Source organism: Microtus ochrogaster, linkage group LG4 (assembly GCF_000317375.1).
Source record: "Microtus ochrogaster isolate Prairie Vole_2 linkage group LG4, MicOch1.0, whole genome shotgun sequence".
In the NCBI taxonomy this organism is placed as follows: domain Eukaryota; kingdom Metazoa; phylum Chordata; class Mammalia; order Rodentia; family Cricetidae; genus Microtus; species Microtus ochrogaster.
Genome location: NC_022030.1, coordinates 19,539,596 through 19,559,996, shown reverse-complemented (window position 1 = coordinate 19,559,996; position 20,401 = coordinate 19,539,596). Strand labels below are relative to the sequence as shown.

Sequence of the window (20,401 nt, the reverse complement as noted above, 5' to 3'; positions counted from 1 at the left end):
CAACCCTGGAGCTTCCAAACAGACTGCTGCTGCAGCCCATGACGGCCTTGCACTCCTCCTGCCTCAGCTCCCAGATGTGTCACAAAGCCTAGCTCCATACTTTGCATGGCTTGTCTGAACACGTGTTCCTAGTCTTCCTGTCACGACACAACCCTCAGGGACTAGGGCATAGCTGCTTCAAGTCACATGCCACTTCAGAAACTCGGAGAATCAGCTGGGTGAGTCCGGTACCCTGCGCTTTTCTCCACATATGGCACTGAGACAGGCCTGGTCCACTGTGAGCAGAATTTCTGGTGCCACTCTGGTAATTTGGATCCTATTCCTAGAGGCTCCTAGCTGCCAAGCTCCTATGAGCTAACATGTGTAATGCACCTCAGAGCAGGGCTTGGCAACAGTAAACATTTGGTAAATGGTAGCTATTACTATAATCAGCCTTGGATTTTTAAAGCAGCTTTGGTGCCAGGCTTCTACCAATTAGTATGGCCTATCTCAAAGCCTCATTTCTTAAGTCTTTCTGGTGTGTGTACTGTTTTTTTGAGACAGGGACATCACTCTTCCCAAGCCCAGGCTAGCCCTGAACTCTCAACCATGTGTCACACCCTCCACAGTGCTGGGATTCCAAGCCTGAACACCATGCGCAGCACCAGGACACCCAATTCCCAGCACTCTCCCAGCACTCGGGAGGCAGAGGCAGGCAGATCTCTGTGAGTTTGAGGCCAGCCTGGTCTACAAGAGCTAGTTCCAGGACAGGAACCAAAAGCTACGGAAAAACCCTGTCTTGAAAATCCAAAAAAAAGGGCTGTGAGAGATGGCTCAGTGGTTAAGAGCACTGACTGCTCTTCCAGAGGTCCTGAGTTCAATTCCCAGCAACCACATGGTGGCTTACAGCCATCTATAATGAGACCTGGAGCCCCCTTCTGGCATGCGGGCACACATGGAAGGCTGTACACATAATAAATAAATAAAAAAAAATTAAAAAAAAATCCAAAAAAAAAAAGTACCTCTCGGTTGGATCCCATTGGTGTCTTGTCACCATTTGTAACAATATTTGCTTACCTACTGACATTCAGTTCATAAAAAAAAAAAAAAAAGAAAAATGAAGCAAAACGAAAACAGCTGGGATGGACCTGTCCTTTTTTTTGGCTCAAAGGCCAAAGTTTAAACCCTAGCATCACATAAAATCAGTCCCGGAGGTGCATGTTGGTAATCGCGGCACTCAGGAGGGGAAGCAGAGGGATGCTGGTGCAGACCGCATTCACCATACTCAGTCACACACACAATCTGGCTTTTATTCATTCTGCCTTTCACATATCTACTGCTAAGACAACACACATGGGTGGGACCCAGCCCCGACTGCAGCTTCCTCAGCCCCTGCTCCCACCCACCCCTCCACTAGCTCCCTGGTGGCCCTACCTAAACCTCACCCCGGGCATGTAGCATGAAGTGACCATGCAGTTCCCCGAGGTTGTCAAAGGAGTCCTCACACTCCGTACAGTGGTAGGTACCCCCCTCCTCCTCATCTTCATCTCCATCCCGCCCTGCTGGCCGGCTCTCCCCTGTGCGAGATGGCTCCTCCTCTTCCTCACCAAGAGCCCTGCCTTCAGAGGCTGGGGCTTCTTGGGTTGCTGTTGCAGGGCAGCAGAGTCGGCAAGGTGGGGTACTGGGTGGGGCCTCTGCCAGCGGTGATCGGCCACAGAGCTGGCAGGGCTGTGCAGGTGGGCCAGCAGGCTGGGCTGCTCGGGGGGCCCGGCGGGATGGGCCTCCCCTGCCCCCACCTATGCGCTGTTTCACCTTATAGCCAGGGTCATATTCAGGGTCATCAGTGGTCTCCTCTTCTTCCTCTTCCTCTTCCTCCTCCTCAGAGTCGGGCTCTGAAAGAGTGTATTCAGAGTCAGAAGAATGCTCCGGGCCTGTTGGGGCGGGTAGGAGAGACATGGCATCAGGGCTATGTCCAGCTGCCCCCTTGAGTCCCCTTCAAGCTCACTGTATGGCAGGATAGCTTGGCACAACAGAGATGCAATGAATAAAAGTAAAAAGCCAGGAGGCAAAATTGTAGTTAAAAAGAAATGGGTTAAATTAAGTTAGAAAAACCAGCTAGAAACAAGCCAAGCAAGCCAGGCGGTGTTGGCACACACCTTTAATCCCAGCACTGGGGAGGCAAAGGCAGGCAGATCTCTGTGAGTCTGAGGCCAGCCTGGGCTACAAGAGCTAGTTCCAGAACAGGCTCCAAAGCTACAGAGAAACAATGTCTGGAAAAACAAACAAACAAATAAAACAAAGAAAGAAACAAGTCAAGCTAAGGCAGGACATTCATAAGTAAGAATAAGTTTCCATGTATTTATCTGGGAAGCTGGGTGGTTGATGTGGGAGTGTCATATATCAATCTGTTGATTTCATTGGTTAAGTAATAAACAAACTGCTTGGGCTCATAGCTTAAAACATAGGTGGGAGGAGTAAACAGAACAGAATGCTGGGAGGAAGAGGAAGTAAGCTCCCGGCAGACACACGCTATGACGCTTCAACCCAGGATGGACGTAGGCTAGAATCTTCCCGGTAAGACCAGTGCTACAGTTTATTAGAAATGGGTTGATCGGGATATCAAAATTAGCCAGTAAGGGCTAGAGCTAATGGGCCAAGCAGTGTTTTTTTGTTTTTTGGTTTTTTTTTGGTTTTTCAAGACAGGGTTTCTCTGTAGCTTTGGTGCCCATCCCAGAACTAGCTCTTGTAGACCAGGCTGGCCTCGAACTCCCAGAGATCTGCCTGCCTCTGCCTCCCAAGTGCTGGGATTAAAGGCGTGCGCCACCACCGCCCGGCCCAAGCAGTGTTTAAAAGAATACAGTGTCCGTGTAATTATTTCGGGTAAAGCTAGCTTTGCGGGCAGTGGGGTGCTGGGGACGCAGCCCCAACGCTCCTAACACAACAGGTGGTGGGCCCAAAAAAAGTCAAAAAAAAGAAACACTGTGCCTGTGGAAAGGCCACAAGTCAGCACTGGTGTTTTCCTTAACACTTGCCACCTTATGTTTCTAGATGGGGTTTCTTTTTTTTTTTTTTGGTTTTTTCCAGACAGGGTTTCTCTGTGGCTTTGGAGCCTGTCCTGGATCTAGCTCTGTAGACCAGGCTGGTCTCGAACTCCCAGAGATCCGCCTGCCTCTTCCTCCCGAGTGCTGGGATTAAAGGCGTGCGCCACCATCGCCCGGCTAGATGGGGTTTCTTACTGACTACTTGACTAACCTAACCAGACAACGCCAAGGCCCTCCTGCCTGTGCCTTCTAGCAGTGGCATCCCAGGTGCAGAGACAACGGTGGACGCTGGAGTCCTGGACTCCTGATTCCAAGTATTTCTACATACTGATCTATTCCCTGCCCATTTTCTTTAGTGACCAGGTTCTCAGACAGTCTAGGGTTGATCTTGAACCCCAAAAGCTTGGATCAGTCTGGCACCACTATACCTGACTTTCCTGTTGTTTTTAGAAGACAGAACACATATACACGCATATGTATCTATGTATGTACCTATGTATGTATGTATGTATTTAAGGATGTACATATGTGTTCCAAGTTGGCCTTCATCTTACCTCAGTCTCTAAGTGCTAGAATTACAAATATCCATTTTGATACACAAGTCAATTAAAATGCTCAGTTTTAAGTATAGACACATTATTGCAATTTCAGGGCATAAAGTACATATAGACAAGTTTGGGTTTAAAAACATGATCAAACACTGTTGCCAGTGGCTCACTGTTAAAGGTGCTTGCTGCTAAGCCTGACGGACCTGAGTTTGATTCCCAGGACCCACACAGCAGAGGAAGAAAAACAGCTCTCAATAGTTGTCCTGTGACCTACATTTCTGGTACCATGAGGGTATACTCACCTAAAACAATATACAAAATAACAAAAGCTTTATAATAAAAAACCATGAAGTGATGAATAAATACATGAGCAGCTGGTCTGTGGCCACACGATGCTGAGGTCTCCATGGTCAAGATGGCTGCTGGAAGTACCTCACTGGACTGTGGCACAACCTCCCTCTGCGTCCACAGCCCCTGCGTGTCCTCCAGCAGTTCACAGAGATGGCGTTTCTACCCTTACCATTCACATCACCAAGGCAAATAAATAATAAATAAATAAATGCTGGAGGGAGGCCAGGGCTCGGACCTCATCACCTACCCTCCCCAGTCACCGTGGGTGGGCCTTTGCATCCCTTTCTGCAGATCCCGCTCCAAGCCTGTCTGAGGACACTGATTACCCTGTTTCATAGCAGCACCCCCAGCGCTGTTCATGCCCTCACCTCGCCTTAATTCTTCCCTTGTAGTCCAATCAACTGCACAGTAATTACCTGTACTGATGTTTCTTCTTGTCCCTAAGAGACTTGGTGATTGAGTGGTGGCATCTGTGGGATGCCTCTTGTCTACGCTGTCCCCTCTGCTATGGATGCTCTGTTCTGCTTTTCCCTTTAGGACCCAGGGCAAAGCTCCCTCCTTAGTGAGCCACCCCAGACCACCTCATCCTAGCTAGCCAGTCATCTTTTCTACTGGCCTCCCACTGTCCCCTCTGAGAGTCCCAGGGCTGTGGCATCTGTGCCCAGGTGCCTCCCCAAACCTGAGCAGGCCCTCAGTATCCATCCACTGCACCCCTCCCAGTCTCAGGACTATTTCATTGTCCCTGCCCCATTCTGCTGCCCTCTCACTTTCTACAGATATTCCCTGAGGCCTAAGTGTCCCTCTGCACACTGCCCCACACTATGTCCACTTGGCCCCTCCTATTCAGGCTTCAGGACCCAGCACAGGCAAACCTCTCATAGGCACTTCCCTGATGGTCCTGGCTATTGCTGCCCCCATCACTGTCTAGAGGCTGTGGCTTTCGACCTGATCTTGGGTTCCATCCTCGGTCTAGTAGATGACAAGTGGGTCATGACTGATGGAGAGCCCAGGCCCTGAGTCCCACCTCCAGGAGGCTTTTCCATCTGCTCCTCCCTGTGAAGACTCTTCCATGTTCTACCAACAACTCCAGCTCAGTGTTACCTCCTCTATGAAGCCTCCTTGGAACTCGAGGTGGCCAGTGTCTCTCTCTGGGCTTGCCCACCCCAGCAATAACATCACCTAGGCCTGAAGACTCAAGGCAGGCCCTTGGTGAACCCAGCTCCAATTTTCAGCCCTGTTAAGTAGGAGTGGATGTGATTCTATTCACTAACAGGCTCCAGCCTTGTGCCAGGGTCCCACCTTCTCTCCCCTCTGATCTCACTCTCCAGAGTCCTCAGTGCTCACTATGACCTCATGAAGTTGCTTGTGATGAGCCATCCGGTCGTCGTCCTTGGCTACCAAATCTCGCATGCTTTACCCTGACTTCAAGGAGCTCAAGCCCCTTTGCACCCGCCATGCATTCTCCATCAAAGAGATCCTCCAAGCCCGGCATGGCTCCGGCACCGGCACCCACTGGGCCCTCCATGCCCACCACAGCTCCCATACTTCCAGCTTCCCTGAAGACCACCAAAGCAGCGGCGCCCAACAGTTCCTCAGTGCATCCTAAGTCCCCTAACTTGGTCATGAGCCCCAGTAGTTCTAAGTCTACCAGATCAACAGGTACTAAGACAGCTCCTTCCACCCATCCCAGCAGTAGATCCCAAGGCCACAGCAAGACGAGAACACCCAGTCGGCTGAGCAAGAGCGGGAAGAGCGGCAAGACTGGCATTGTGGAACATCAGCAGAAAGGCACACATAGCCGGGGGCGAACTCCGGGCAGGAAGCGAAGTCACAGCTCCAAGATGTCCCCCAGCAGAACAAGTACTCCTATCAGGAAGAGAACCCATTCCGCCAAACCAGGTGTGGCCAAGAAGGCAACGACACCTACTTCTGACCGCAAACAAAGCCAAGACAAGAGTTATACCCAACCTAGAACCAGTACACAGGAAAGGAGTGCCAGCCAGCCTAGAAACACGCACCAGGAAAAGAGCCCCAAGTCACCAGGGGCCTCAGACCCGGGGAGCAGCTCTAGAGTAGCTGTGATCCCCAGTAGGGCCAAGAGCCACAGCTTAAGTAGGACGGCCTTAATGAGCTCTAGCAAGTCTCCTGTGGCATCCAGGAGAGCCAAGAGCTATAGCCAGGTGACGTCCCCCAGCAGGGAACAGACTCACACCGTGATAGATCTGACTGACTTGTCAGGCACGGTCAAGAGTTACAAACAGGACAGCAGCCTCAGCAGGACCCAAAGCTTTAGCCGCTCCAGGACCCCCAGCAGGACCCGAAGTCACAGCCGCTCCAGGACCCCCAGAAGGTCAAGAAGTCACAGTCACAAGAGGACCCACAACCGGGTGAGAAGTTACAGCTGGAAGAGAAATCGTAGTAGGGCAAGAAGTCGTACGCGGAGGGGCACACCCACCCAGATGAGACGCAGCAAGTCCAGAACCCACAGCCAAGGGAAACGTCACAGCCCACAGAGAGCTCTAGGAAGGGAAAGAAGTCGAGTGAGGTCTAGGACTTCCAGCGAGGAAGAAAGTCGCAGCCGGTCCAGAGGGACCCGAGAGAGACATCACAGCCAATCCAGAACTGCCAGGAAGAAGGGACACAAGCTGTCTAGGATGCCTACCAGTGAAAGCAGGCACAACCCGTCTAGAACCCCCAGCACAGACACAGCCCGCAGCCGGCCTAGAGCCTCCATCAAGAAGAGAGCACAGAGCCGATCCACCATTTCCAGCAAGGAAAGGCACCGTGGCCAACTGAGAGCCACCAGCAAGGAGAGCTCCCGAAGCCACTCTAGAACCCACAGCAGGGACCAAGAACACAGCCACCCTGGAACCAAAAGCAGGGACCGAGAACACGGCCACACTAGAACCCTCAGCAGGGACCGAGAACATGGTCACCATAGAATCCACAGCAGGAACCGAGAACACGGTCACCCTAGAATCCACAGCAGGGACCGAGAACATGGTCACCCTAGAACCCACAGCAGGGACCGAGAACATGGTCACCATAGAATCCACAGCAGGAACCGAGAACACGGTCACCCTAGAATCCACAGCAGGGACCGAGAACATGGTCACCCTAGAACCCACAGCAGGGACCAAGAACATAGCCAATCTAGAACCTCCACCAAGGACCAAGAATACGACCAAGCTACAGCCCCTGAGAGCCTCCCAGGGAAGCCATCTCCCACCAGAACCAGGAGTTCTAGCCAGAAGAGAGCCCACAACAAGGAAAGGGGTCACTCCTCCTTGCAGCCTTCCAAGGGAATTCAAGCCCAGGAATCCAGCTTCGTCAACACCACAACTTCTAAGGCTATCTCACCTGGGGAAAGGTCTTCATCATCTTCCTCCAAGCTGGCGTAGCCTCCAGTCTCAGCGGGCTCACGGGTCTCTGTCATGGCCAGGGGAGGGGACAAGAGACGGGAGCAGAGCAGCAACTGGGCAGGGTCCCTCCCGGGCCAGCTCTCCCAGTCACACCTCCAGCCACAAGCTCTTCTATCGCAGAGTGTTGGCAGGTAGCGAGGGATGCTGGACATGGGGAAAGGAAAAGCCTGTGGTGACTCAATAAATTTTTACATAACATTTGTCCCCATTCCGAGTCCGCTGTGTGCTCAGTGCTGGGGTGAGGCCTCTGCTCTGTCTTGACTGCATACAAATCCTGACTCTGCCTCCTGGAGGTCTCAACAAGACATTGTAGTTCTTATTCGGTAGAGTAGGGAGAGACGATATCCCTAGTTATTATTTAAAGGTAGGTACTGGCACTGGCACGAATCATAACTAAGTATAAAATGAAGGGACCTGTGCCAGGCATTAACCCTTCAGCTGTCCATGGTAAGGAGGTCTAGGGCTGAGGGAGGACACCTTGTTAGTTATCAGGGACACAGAAAACTTGTTATAGCTGAAACACTAACTACTCTGGAAATAGTTTCTTTTAGTTTTGTTTTGTTTTTTGAGACAGGGTTTCTCCATAGCTTTGGAGCCTGTCTTGGAATTATCTCTTGTAGACCAGGCTGGCCTCAACTCACAGAGATCCGCCTGCCTCTGCCTCCTGGGAGTGCTGGGATTAAAGGTGTGAGCCATCACTGCCTGGCATTTCCGAGACAGGAACTCAAATATCCTAGGCTGACCTTGAATCTGATACTCCTGAATCTACCCCCGAAATGCTGGACATCAAACCTGGGGTGCACACTACCAACTGAGTTACATTGCTACCTTTCAGTTTTTCCTGGCTTGAAATGGGGCTTCCTGTAGCCTGGCTTGGCCTCAAGGTCAATAGGTAGCCACAGATGACCTTGAATTCCAGATCTTCCTGCTAAGTGCCAGGATTATACAGGCACCACCAGGCCTGGAGTGTCAGGCATCAATTTACACTAATTTGTGAAAGTCAGACTAGGTTTGAACCCAAATCGGTCCTTTTCTGGCTATAGCTTCAAACAGGACCCAACTTCTCTTGTCTGTGTCCTTCTCTGGAAAGTCTCCCACTGGGCCTCGACTGGTATACTCAGTACCACACAGAAACAGCTCCCTTGAAGCAGAAGAAGGATGGAACAGAAAGGACCAGCAGGTGATCCAAAGCCCAAGATCACAGGTCACCTCACCAGACTGGTGGTTGAACAAAGAATCAAAGCCATACTTTGAGCAGCAGTAAACTCAGCCCACACCTGCAATCCAGCCCTTAGGCTGACGGAAATCAGAAGTTAGTTTAAGGTCATCGTTGACTACAAAGATTTGAGGCCAGTCTGGGATATAGGAGACCCTGCCTCACAAACAGATTCATAGAACTTGCAGGTACCTTGCCCAGCTAGCCAGCTACTCCAGACTTCTGGAGGGTGCCTGCAGGCCCTTTATAGTTGGGGGGGGGGGTCCTAGTACCTCTGCAGTTTCCGTCTGGAATTTTCTCCTTCCTCCTTGTGGGCCTTGGAGAAATAATTTTTACCTTGCAAAGCCCACCTATAAACATATTCTGCACTTCTCCTCAGCCCTAATAACCCATCTTCCTCCTACAGCAACTCTGAGAGGGCCCCGTGGGGCCAGTGTAGGACTAACAAGCACGGTATCCTTGACTCTCCATAGACTCTTGCTAGACAGTCCAGGTTGGCCTTGAACCTGCAACCCTCCAACCTCAGCCTCCTGGGTAAAGGATTATAGATATTCACCACTCCATCTGGCTCAGCCTCACTAGAAACTTGACAAAGTCTGTACATTAGGCACTGCGGACACATGGTAGACAGCACACACTATCTTTTCAAAGCCCTGATGTCAAGTACACTGTTGGGGTAAAGCAGCTGAAGCAGGAAGTGTGAGTGACATCAATGGTGGGGGAACTTAAAGGACACCTGGACCGTGGATGAGGCCTTTCAAGGACAGAATCGGTTAACTGGCAAGCAACAGCTCTCATTATTACCGATCACAGGGAGACCCCTCTAACTATGGAGTTCTACATTCTGCCTGGGAAAACTGAAAACAACTGGTTTCTATTTTAGATAAATATATATTATACATGTTCATGCAGTACTCATTCTCCCCCTTTCTGTTTTGAGATCGGGTCTCATGATGCAGCCAGAACTGACCTAAAATTCCCGGTCCTCCTGCCCCAGCCTTAGGGTGCTGGAATTATAGGCATGTGACACCACACCAAGGTTTAACTGGTATTTTACTTGGCTACCACAGCAGGGATGGTCAGGACTTTCCTTGGGGTGACTTGGGGACAACCATCCTTTTCCAAACTCACATTACACAAAGCTCCTTCCAGAATGTTCCGGGTGTCAGGTGGAACCATCCCTCAGTACAGAAATCCTGTACGCAGCCAGACTTACTTCCAAGATAGTAGAGGTAAAAAAAAGAAAAAGAAAAACATCCTCAGCACTACAGGTGAAAATCATCTGGGCGTGGTGGTGCATCCCTGCAAACTCAGCACTTGGGAGATCAGAAATCCTAGGTCATTCTCCACATATTGGGTTCAAGGCCAGCCAGGACTACGTGGAACCGTCTCCCCTGCCTCCCACAAAGGCAAATACTGTGGCCCGGACCCCAGACAACACTGAACCGAGATGGTGAGTGAACACAATAGCTACCTTTCCGCACAACGCTAAGGTAGGGCAAGGGCTCGGACAAACCCGATACCAGACAATGCACCGTGACAACTTCCCGCGATGCCTTGGGCCTTTAACGACCACCTTCTAAGACGCCAAGCACCGTCAGGCTTCTCGAGGAAAGCGTGTGCGACAAAAGAAAAAAAGAAAAAAAAAAAGGACGCCCTCCGGGAGCCTAGGTCCTGCCCCAGAATGCCCCGGGCCCGTAAACCGCCTGGCCCACCAGCTCCCACAAAGCCGCGAGGCGAAGCTGGGGGACGTTCAGAGCCGCGTGCTGGGAGAAGCAGCAAAGGACTCTCGGGGCGGTCACCCTGCCAAGGCGCCGCGGGCTCCCGTCATGCAGCGGGGCTGTATCGCCCGCTTCCCGGCATGCCCCGCGCACCCCGAGCACGGACACTCACCGACGCCGGCAGCCCCGGCTCGGGCTCGGCGGTGGCGGCTGCAAGGCCGGGCACTGCGCCTGCGTTCAGAGAGCCTAGGCGAGCGAGCGAGCGAGCGTGAGAGCGAGGGGCGAGCGGGGCTCAGGGCGCGTGCGCGGCCAGACGGACCATTCGTGGCCGTCGGTGGGAAGAGGGGCTCAGAGACTCGCGCAGCCTGCCGAGCTCGCGCTGGCGCGGGTGTCGGGCTCCGCAGCTCACGGCCCCGCTGGACTTGGTACAGTCCGCAGCACAGAGCGTCAAACGGAGCGGGCGAGCGCGGAGGAGCGGACGCGCCTTATAAATAGAGGATGCCTTGGGGTGGAGGGGTGAGGGCCTAAGGACTCGGCCTGGATCCCGGGGTTGGAGGCTCGCTCATCTGCATAATCCTAGCACGGGACAAAGGAAGGCCTCCCGCACTGGAGGATGTGATTTGCATATTCCCGGGAGAGGCTGTCCTTCCTAGCGCAGTGATTAGCATGTGGATGGTGCGGGGCGGGGGGGGGGGGGGTGGAAGACCTGAACCAAGCGCACGCTTATAGGGACTGCAGACTTGAGAGAAGTAGACAGGTCTCCTTGTCCTGAAACTACCGAAGGTCTAGGACACGGTTCTCTCCCCTGCCACCCAGGATAAATTTTCATTGCCCACTTGTGAATTAGGCCCACACGTGGGTTTCTGCGTTTCGAGAAATCTGCCCACCGCCCCCCCCCCCATCTAAGGAAGACGAACCACCTTTGTTTAGACTAAAACTTAGTACTGCAGACCTGGAAGAGGTGGAAAGTAGGAGGCTGTGGGTGCCAGAAACCCCGGCCCCAGGCCGGGGTTCTGCAAGAACTTCCAGGGCTGATTTTTAAGCCAAGTCTGAACTGGAGCCAACTAGAATGGGAGTCTCTTGGCGGAGGAAATAGCTAATGCTAATGCCCAGAGGCAAAGGAGTGTCAGCATTCTTAGTGAAATTGCAGGCGGCTTCCTTTGCGTGGAACACAACTGGGGAGGAGAAAAAAAATCTCCTAAAGGTGTTTGCATTTTTTTCTTTTTTCTTTCTTTCTTTCTTTTTTTTTTTTTAGGCAGGCTAGCCTCCCTCCACGAGAATAACCTTGAACATTGACATTGCCTCAGGAGTGCTGTAATGACAGGCCCCCAGGCAGCAAGCCTAGGTGACTTTAAAGAGCTGTAAATTCGCGTCGGCTGTACGCAGGCAACACCCCTACCCGCCCGTGCTGGGGAGAACTGATTTTAATCACTAGCCACCTAAAACGCTCTGGTGAAGTCCACCACACCATAGAAAAGGAAAGGTTTTGCTTTGTTTTGTTTCCGAGACCGCGTCTCCCTGTGCAGCCCACAGTGGTTTTCACGCACTTGGGAAGCTGAGGTTCTCTTGCCTCAGCTTCCCAAACGCTGGGATGACAGGGCTGTGTCACCAAACCTGGCCTCTCAGTCAAAGCTCTGACCCTGATGTCTTTTCTGGCCCCGCCCCCCTTTTTATCAGGTCCTGATCCCAGAACTTCAAACACAGCTCTTTACTGTCTCAGGCTTTGATCTTACTATTCGCTTTATCTGAGAATGCTCCCCCCCCACCACCGCTGCTTTCTGCTTACTCTGCCTTGGCACTGAAGTCAACGACAGCCTTCCTTGATGACACAGCACCTGCAGACTGAGTGAATTAGGGAGACTGACACAGCGCCTGTTTCAGTAAATGAAGCACTTTTGATGGTGGGCTGACGTGTGGTGCAGAGTGCCTGGGACTTTGTGGACCTTTCTAGCTCTTTCACTTTGTATGAAATTTCCCCATAATAAGAAAATAAAACAGTAAACCACATCTCCTCTGTGTGTGTGTGTCTGTGTTTTAGGCAGGGTCTTACTATATAGTCCAGGTCTGGAGTTTGCTACAAAGACTTGGCTGCCGCTTGTCTCCCACATGCTAGAATTAAAGATGTGTGACCTTTTTGGTTTGTTTGTTTGAGGCAGGGTTTCTCTCTGTAGACCAGACTGACCTCAGACTGAGACCTGCCTACCTCTGCACCCCAAGTGCTGGGATTAAAGGTGTGAGCCACCACCCAGGCTGGCTACAAATTCAGTCTCCTAAGGCAGCCTCTGAAGGGCTAATGACACCCAGCTAGCATTTTAATAGCCTTCTTTACAATTTCAAGGCAAGTATTAAGTTTTTTGTTGGGTGGGGGAGGCAACACCCAGTCTTGCTAAGTAGCTAGGAGTGACCTGAAACTAGCCCTGGAGACCAAGATGCTAGGGAACTTGCTTAGACCCTTGTGCCTCTGCTCCCTGAAGATTGAAGATGTGTACTACCATTCCTAGCCCTGAAATTGTTTTCTGTTTTTGTTTTAAAAAAGAATTCCTTTATGTAGCCCTGGCTGTCCTGGAACTCACTCTGTAGATCAGGCTGGCCTTGAACTCACAGAGATTCTCCTGCCTCTGCCTCTCTAGTGTGTCTTCCATCACCATCAAAATTTCTGGCAAAATTGTTTACTAACTTGCTGATAGTCTGTTTCCTTCATCAAAATTTCATGAGGGTCAGCATAGGGTCCCCCTTTTACCCTGAGTCCTTAGAGCCTAGGACAGGATCAAATTTTAGATGCCTGCTAAACTGGAACAACTTGTTGTGTGTCTGTGTGTCTCATGTATCTCATGTGTCTGTGGAGGGCTATTTATTCATAGCAGGCTGTGCTGAACCTTAACAACTTCATAAGCAGTTATTGTTTGATTGTTTGAATAAAGATCTCACTGTACATCTCTGGCTGGCAGCAAAAATTCACAGCGATCCAACTGCCTCATCTTCCCAGTTGCTGGGATTAAAGGCATGCCTAGACTGATGATGTTGCCCAGGCTGACCCTAAACTCTTCAGTTCAAACAGTTGGTAGAGACAGGATGAATGGAGTTGAAAGTGTCTCTAGAGAACAGGTGGGATCTGGGGGGGGGAGGGATGACTCATGAGAAAGGGAATAGGATAGGCCAACCGGAGACCTGACTGTTTTAATGAATGGATGAAGACAATGCCTATATAAATTCATAAATTTCTGGCTCTGGTGGTTTACACCCATACCCAGCTTTTTAGAAGGTAAGTCAGAGGGTTACCAAGAATTCAAGACCAGACTGGGTTAAACTACAAGATGCTGTCTCAAAAAGCAGAGACAAAACAAAGCCTGCCACTCCTCCCACACCCCACCCTGCCCGTTTCCCATTCCATCCCCCCAAAAAAGAAACAACCAATTTGGGGAAGAGTGGGTGGATGGAGGTGACCTTGGTAAAGTCACCTTTACCTTCCTCTATAACAGAATCCCCTGACCACCCCTGCATCTCCCCTTCCCAATGGTACAGCAGTGGACAGAGGGACAGACACACAGCCACCCCAAACACTTGTTCTCTCCTCAGTTTAATGGTGGTTAGTGGGATTGCCAAACCCCCCTCCCTATCCCTTCCCCGCCCCGTACAAAAATGTGTTTTGTTTCGTTTTTAAACAAGAAAAAAGGGGCAAAAGCCAGGAATGGGGGAGAGGGGTGCAATCTGATATTTTTTCATACAGATTTTTGATTTTTTTTAATATATTATATATAAAACCATAGAGACCACACATCCCTTCCAAGCTCCCTCCCTCTCCCCGGGGGGCCTGGAGGAGAGACTGGGAAGGCCCCCCCAGGAGTGGGTGGACAGACAAATATGGAATGGGAAAGACGTGGGGGGAGGAGATGGAGGGAAGGGGAGCCGCCCAGGAACCCAGAAAGGGGGACTGGATAAGGGTTGGGGTTGTTTCCCTCACTGCCCCCATCAGAGTTTTCACACAAAGACACAGAATTCCCCTTTCCACGCCCTCCCCCGCCCCTCCCCCCACCGTGCAAACATGGCTTTGCAAAGAGGTGCCCAGAGCTCTGTGGAACTCTTACAATGGCTGGCATGGGGTCTGGGACCCCAAAGAAATCTGTGTTCCCCTTCCCTGCCCACCCCACCCTTCCCAGAATCTGACCCCCTCCCCACAAGACCTGGTTCTGCTGTCTAGGGGTTCTGGCCTTCCCCCAACCCAAATCCCTATTACCCCTCCCCAGACTTGGGGTCTAGAGAGGACCTTCGGTCTCTCTGTCCTCTAGGGGACCCTACGCCTCTGGACCCTAGCCTTTGGCCCTGGGAGAGGTTCAGGCATCCAACACCCCCCAAATCCCTGCCCAAGCGCCTGAGGTGTTAGCTGCGGGGGGAGGAGCCCACCATCCCGGACTCTGGTCAATGTCTTTGCTGGTTCCTTGCAGCTGGCAGTGGGGGAGTGGGGTCAGATGAAAAATTCTTCTTTCCGCTTATGTCCATCGCTGCCGTTGAGGAAGGCTTCTCTAGCTTCTCCCTGCTCGTCCAAGCCACTGGCCTCGTGGGTCAGATAGGAGCCTGAGGGCGGGAAGATGCCCCCAGGGCAAAGGGGGATGTGGACCCAGGAAGTGGATATAGGGAAAGGAGACACAACATATGAAGTGGGAGAAAGGGAAGCAGGGTTCAGTTCCGTGAAGCACAAGACAGAGGAAGAGAAAGGTAAAAGCAGAATTAGGAAGATTCCAAAAGTTCACAGAAAAAAAAAAAAAACCCACCCTCATCTCCCAATTGCCCCGTCCCCACTTTTGAGACAGGGTCTTCAGTTTTCCAGGTAAGCTTCAAACTCGGTAGTACAAGTGACCTTGAACTTTGGATCCTGCCACCGCCTCCCAAATACTGGGGTTAAAAGCCTGCACACCACGCTCCGTTTTGTGCAGTGCTGGAGGATGGAGTTCACGGTTTTGTGCATGCTAGACATTCTACCGACTGAGCCCTATTCCCAGGACCCTCATCTCCTCCCCTACCTGTTTCTTTTCTGATAGTATTCCCTTACGACTATGCCGCCAGTAAATCCAGCTACTTGAAAAATAAATTACCCCAAATCCCTCCTCTTAATTCTGCTAAACTTCAAACCCTTTCAGAGCCCAGGACTCAAAGTCCCAACCCTACACAAAATTGGTCTAAAATATGGCGCGATTTCGAATCCGATCTAGTGCCTAGGCTCCGCCCCCTTGCAACCCAGAATCAAACCGACCGCACCCTTCGCTGACTTCAGGCGCCACCCGACTTACCCTTCTGTCGGACGGAGCACCAGACCATGCCTACTAGCACACATATGATCAGAAACACTAGTAGCGCCAGGATGCCGCCCACAATGGCGTAGGGAACCGATGTCTGAGCCTCTACCACAGCACCAGGGTCTGGCAGAGGAACAAGGTGTTCAGAGGCGGTGTAATCCAGCCTGCTGCTGCCAGGCCGTAAGCTATTCTGCACACAGCTTCGCTCCTCAAAAATACCTGCCATCTTTTAGCCCCTTTTCTTCAGCTCCAACTCTTCCCGGAATCCTTGGCTTTTAATCTGGTGGGTATTCCATTCCTAGTATTTGCCTACCTCCTCACCTTTTCATCCCTAAACTGGAAGTAACACATCCCATTCTAACTCTGGGTTTTTACAAAACATTTTCTTAATTTTATGCATCTGTGCTTGCGTGGATTTATGTGCACCAGTGCATGAAGGAATTGAAGGAGGCCAGAAGAAAGAGGACACTGGATCTGGAACGTGAGTTTCGGAGTGTTGTGAACTGCCATGTGGGTGCTGAGAATCCAGGCTTGGTCCTCTGCAGAAGCACACTTAACTGCAGAGCAGGTCGCTGTGTTTATCCAGACAGGGTCTCACTATGTAGCTCCAACTAGCTTTTGTGTGTGTGTCTCCTGTTTTATATACTGGTTTAAAAGTCAATCAAGATGGGGACTGGAGCACTGGTTCCATGGTTGAGAGCACTGGCTGCTCTTCCAGAGGACCAGGGTTCAATTCCCAGCACCCACAGGACAGTTCACAAACGTCTGTAACTCCAGTTAAAGGGGATCCAACACCCTCACACCAATACACATAAAATAAAGTTAAATTAAATTTTAAAAAATCGGTGAAGATGACCTGGAACTTCTTATTCAGCAGGGATTACTGGAATGGCGTCAGATTTAGGTAGTGCTGTGAATTGTATCCACGCTTTAGCATGCATGCAAAGCAAGCACTCTATTACCTGGGCTACACCTCCAGCCAATAGCGCACCCAGCGCCTCTTTTGGTAGACTGGTTATTATTTATTTAGCTCAGGCTGGCCTCAAATGAGTGATCACCTTGCCTCGACCTCCAAAGCACTGGGTTAACAGTAGCATCCCGCCGTGGTCAGCTAGCACGCTCCTTTTCTTTTGACTCAAATGTTCCCCATGGGGGCGGGGGGAATCTAAACTCAAGACGAGTCAGTTGGCTACTTAACCACGCAATCGACCTCTTAGCACAGGCTTCGCCCTCTGGTAAGGTAGCCCGCCCCGCCCCCAAGCTTGACACGCTCCGCCCTCACCATAGACCACAAGCACGTAGAGCGCCCTCGCGTGGCCGTGCTTGTTTGCCGCCTCGCAAGTGTAGGTGCCGTTATCTGCAGATACCAGGCCGGGCAGGGTGAGCGTCTCACCCACTGCCTCTGCTCTCTCCGGCAAAGACTCATTCCCGCGGTTCCAGCGGATCTGGCTTGGCCTGGCCGTGGGTAAAAACAGAGTTAGGAACCCAAGAATCTGACTTCTCAGGAATCTAGATATGCAGCTCCAATTCAGTATTAAGCGGCTGTCACTGCTCGTGTGTGTGTGTGTGTGTGTGTGTGTGTGTGTGTGTGTGTGCGCGCGCGTGCGCGTTTGTCCCAATGGTAGATCCTTTGCCAGCTATGTATAAGATGTCAGGTTCGATCCCCAGCAATGAAAAGGGGCAAGGAAGCTCCGACAACTCTGCCTGCGAGATGCTTCGAAGGGTAGACACTAGTCAACAAGCCCGATTATGAATTAGATTCCTGGACCCCACACAGTGGAAGGGCAGAAGGAATTCTCACGAGTTGCCCTCTGACCTCCCTACGTGTGTAGTGGTACGCCTCCCACCCCTAACAAAAATATAATATTTAAAAAGTATGTTTGCAGTGTACTTCAGCTGTGTGGTGTCCTCAGAAGCCAGAAGGGGGCGTCAGACTCCCAGGGACTGGAGTCACTATATGGGAGCCGAGAATTGAACCAGGGTCTTCTGGATGAACACCTAAGCCATTCCTCGGGCCCCATAGTTGTTTTGTTTTTTAAGACAGGGTTTCTCTATGTAGCTCTGACTGTCCTGGAACTTGCTGTGTAGACCAGGTCTCGAATTCACAGAGATCCTCCTGCCTCTGCCTCTCTAGTGCTGGGATTAAAGGCGCACGCCACCACCGCCTGGCCATAACTTTTTTTTTTTTTTGTTAATAAAAGGGGCCATCTCACAGCCCTTTTCTTATGGAAAACCATCAGACTTGAGACCAGCTTCTACACGTAGCCAGAGCTGTAAGAATTAACCCCTTCCAAGCCCTTTTCATCAGGAGTCCGGCTTCAGTACCCTTTTCCATAGGGCCCAGGAGTGCAAGCCCCAAGTTCCCTCACCGCTTAGGAGCCAGAAGTTAGATCTCACCTGGGGTTCCCTGTAACAGCACAGGTCAGCACCAGTGTGTCTCCCTCCCTCACTACAGCTTGAGAAGCATGGATCCGTGCCGTGGGAGAGTCTGCAGCGCAAGAGGGAAAATGAGAGATCATTCCGAGGGTTGGGGAGCTCTAAGGGCGGGCGACCAGCGTGCAGACCCCGGAGCCACTTACACTGCACATCCAGCACGTACTGCGTCTGCTTGCTGTGTCCCGAGGGCAGCGCCTGGTTCTGCGCTTCACAAATGACGATATCACCGTCATCCTTGCGGTCCACACGGAACCGCACAGTGCTCGCCACGCTCCACACCTTGCCATTCTCCTGGCCGCTGCTCACTCCTGTCGGATCCAGCCCAGAAACGTTAGGCTAGGGGTCCTGCCCTGTCTCCTGATCCCAATGTAGGCTGCTGGTCAAGCCACGTTCCTAACTATAAGCCTCGCCTTATTCACCTAGCCACATCCTCTGACTTTCTCACGCCTTGAATCCGTGAGTTTTGTTTGCATTGTTTGCTTTGAGACAGGGTCTCAAGTGGTGCCGGCTGGTCTTGAACTCGCTTTGTAGCCGATGACCTTGAACTCCTGACTCTCTTTTCTCCACCTCCCAAAGGTTGTGTGGACAGGCGTGTGCCAGCGGTGGAACCAGGAATGGGAAGTGTCAGTCAGGACCCGTGCGCTCTTGCACTCTTCTCCAGGCCCCTCCCACCACTAACCCCGCCTCTTTCCCCAAGTCCCGAGCCCCCCCTCCCCCATCGGCTCTGCCACTCGGCCTAGCCCTGGGTACCTTTCAGTTCTTTGCGATCACGATACCAGCGCAGGACTGCTGCAGGGCGCGACCGCGGAACCAGGCAGCTGAGTTCCACCTCGCCGCCCTCCACCGCTTGCTCTCGGACCTCCACCACTGGATTCTCCGGAGCCACTGCGCAGAGAAGGGGCGCAGATGGGGGGGAAGGGGTCAAGGGAGGCACCGAGGTAGGCACAAGTCATTCTGGCTGCTGGATCCTAGGGACCAATGGGAGCCAGGGTCCCACAGGTGGCAGGATTCATACGCAGAGACCAGAGGCCTGGTGGAGCCAGAAGTCCAAGAGGTTAAAAACCTCCAGGGCGCATAGGTCTCAGGACTAGTGAGAAGCAGGGAATGAAGAGAGAGGGGCTTTGAGCGGGGAAAAGGCCAGTACCTAGGACAGTGAGCGTGGCGATCTGGTGGTGGGTGTCCTCCGTGTAGAGCTGGCAAAAGTAGCCCCCCTCATCTTCCAGGCGGGCGTCGGAGAGCCGGATGCGCACTCGACGAGGGGAAAATTCCTCCAGCTGAAATCGCTCATCCTTTAGAGCTACAGTGAAGAGGGATTCAACTTGGGGGCTTCTCTGGTCTCCAGACAGGCACCCTCCAGGACAGAGGCCGCCCCCTGCCTTTCTCCAGACAAAGCTCTGCGTCTGACCCTATTCAACTGTTTGTTCCCTTGGGAGCCCATTCCAGCACCCTTCCTCCCTCGCCTCCCCCCAACATGGAAGCCCAGGCTTCCAGCCCTGTCCCCCTGTCAGATGTTTAGATGAGTCCTTTTTGAGGTCACAGAAGTTCAGAGTTCCTGCACTCACCTCGGGTGCCATTGAAAAAGAGGGTCTGCCGGGCTGGGTTCTGGATGACAACTATGGACCCATCGTACTGATGCAGACGGCAGGTGATCTCAGCCACCCCACCTTCAGCCACCGTCACATTCTCTGTCTGCACTTCCTGTCCAGCCCCTGAACCAAGAGAAACAGATGGGAGCGTCTCTGAGATGGCATTCAGTTGTGTGTGTCTGTGTGTGTTCGCACATGAGGCTCTGTGTTTACATAAGTGGGGGAACATAGACATGTTCAAATGCATGGGTTGAGGTCCTCTTCCCCTAAGGTTCTCCACCTTATTCATTGAAGCAGGGTCTCTCAATCGAACCCAGAGATCACAGATCCGGGTTGGTATTGATGAGCAAGGTTCCAGGACCAGAGCCGACTTAATGTGGGTGCTGGGGATGCGAACTCTGGTCCTCGCACTTGCTTGAACATCTCCCTAATTCCTGATTTGTTTGTTGTTGAGAATGGTCTCACCCTGTAGCCCAGATTAGCTTTAAACTGATAGCAATTCTCCTGCCTCAGCTTTGTGAGTGCTAAGATTATAGGTGTGAGCCACCAAACCTGGCCTTTAGTCCTCTCTCCAATCTGAAGAGGCAAAATCGTTTCTAGAGAGCCAAGGCAAGACTATGTGGCAGCACAAGGGCACTAGCTGCTAGGGGAAGGGCAGAGAGAACTGCCCAGGAAGATGGACAGTAATTGGAGGCTCTGACAGAAGAAATCCCCTTTGGATCTCGGAGCTGGAGTTCACCAGGTATGGGAGGCGGCCATCTTCCACAGGGCACCCACTGACTGATGCTCGGATGGGTTGTCTCCCCACAT

The 20,401-nt window shown here is 51.9% G+C and overlaps 3 protein-coding genes across 9 annotated transcripts; 1 reads left to right on the top strand and 2 right to left on the bottom strand.

The window, feature by feature from the left end:
* Positions 1-1,263: 1,263 nt before the first annotated feature.
* Positions 1,264-10,914, bottom strand: Znf428 (zinc finger protein 428). 7 transcript variants are annotated; one of them, XM_026786141.1, is made up of 4 exons: positions 10,451-10,913; positions 9,689-9,772; positions 7,280-7,485; positions 1,264-1,910 (listed from the first exon to the last, which is right to left on the bottom strand). In XM_026786141.1, the coding sequence occupies exons 3-4, from the start codon at positions 7,353-7,355 to the stop codon at positions 1,414-1,416; spliced, it is 573 nt and encodes a 190-aa protein (XP_026641942.1). In that variant the 5' UTR covers positions 7,356-7,485; positions 9,689-9,772; positions 10,451-10,913; the 3' UTR covers positions 1,264-1,413. The 7 variants fall into 7 exon arrangements, with proteins under 7 accessions (XP_026641942.1, XP_026641945.1, XP_026641943.1 ...); XM_026786144.1 differs by having other exon boundaries at positions 9,689-9,768; XM_026786142.1 differs by lacking the exon at positions 10,451-10,913 and adding an exon at positions 10,032-10,444.
* On the top strand, positions 3,176-7,320 carry Srrm5 (serine/arginine repetitive matrix 5). Its single transcript, XM_026786140.1, has one exon. It carries the CDS (start codon positions 5,374-5,376, stop codon positions 7,318-7,320), a length of 1,947 nt encoding a protein of 648 aa, XP_026641941.1. The 5' UTR covers positions 3,176-5,373.
* A 2,924-nt stretch (positions 10,915-13,838) lies between the features above and the next one.
* Cadm4 (cell adhesion molecule 4) lies at positions 13,839-19,841 on the bottom strand. The gene is made up of 8 exons (XM_005361162.2): positions 19,568-19,841; positions 19,150-19,302; positions 18,756-18,890; positions 18,149-18,313; positions 17,967-18,057; positions 16,852-17,024; positions 15,564-15,692; positions 13,839-14,850 (listed from the first exon to the last, which is right to left on the bottom strand). Exons 1-8 carry the CDS (start codon positions 19,836-19,838, stop codon positions 14,741-14,743), a joined length of 1,227 nt encoding a protein of 408 aa, XP_005361219.2. The 5' UTR covers positions 19,839-19,841; the 3' UTR covers positions 13,839-14,740.
* Positions 19,842-20,401: the final 560 nt, after the last annotated feature.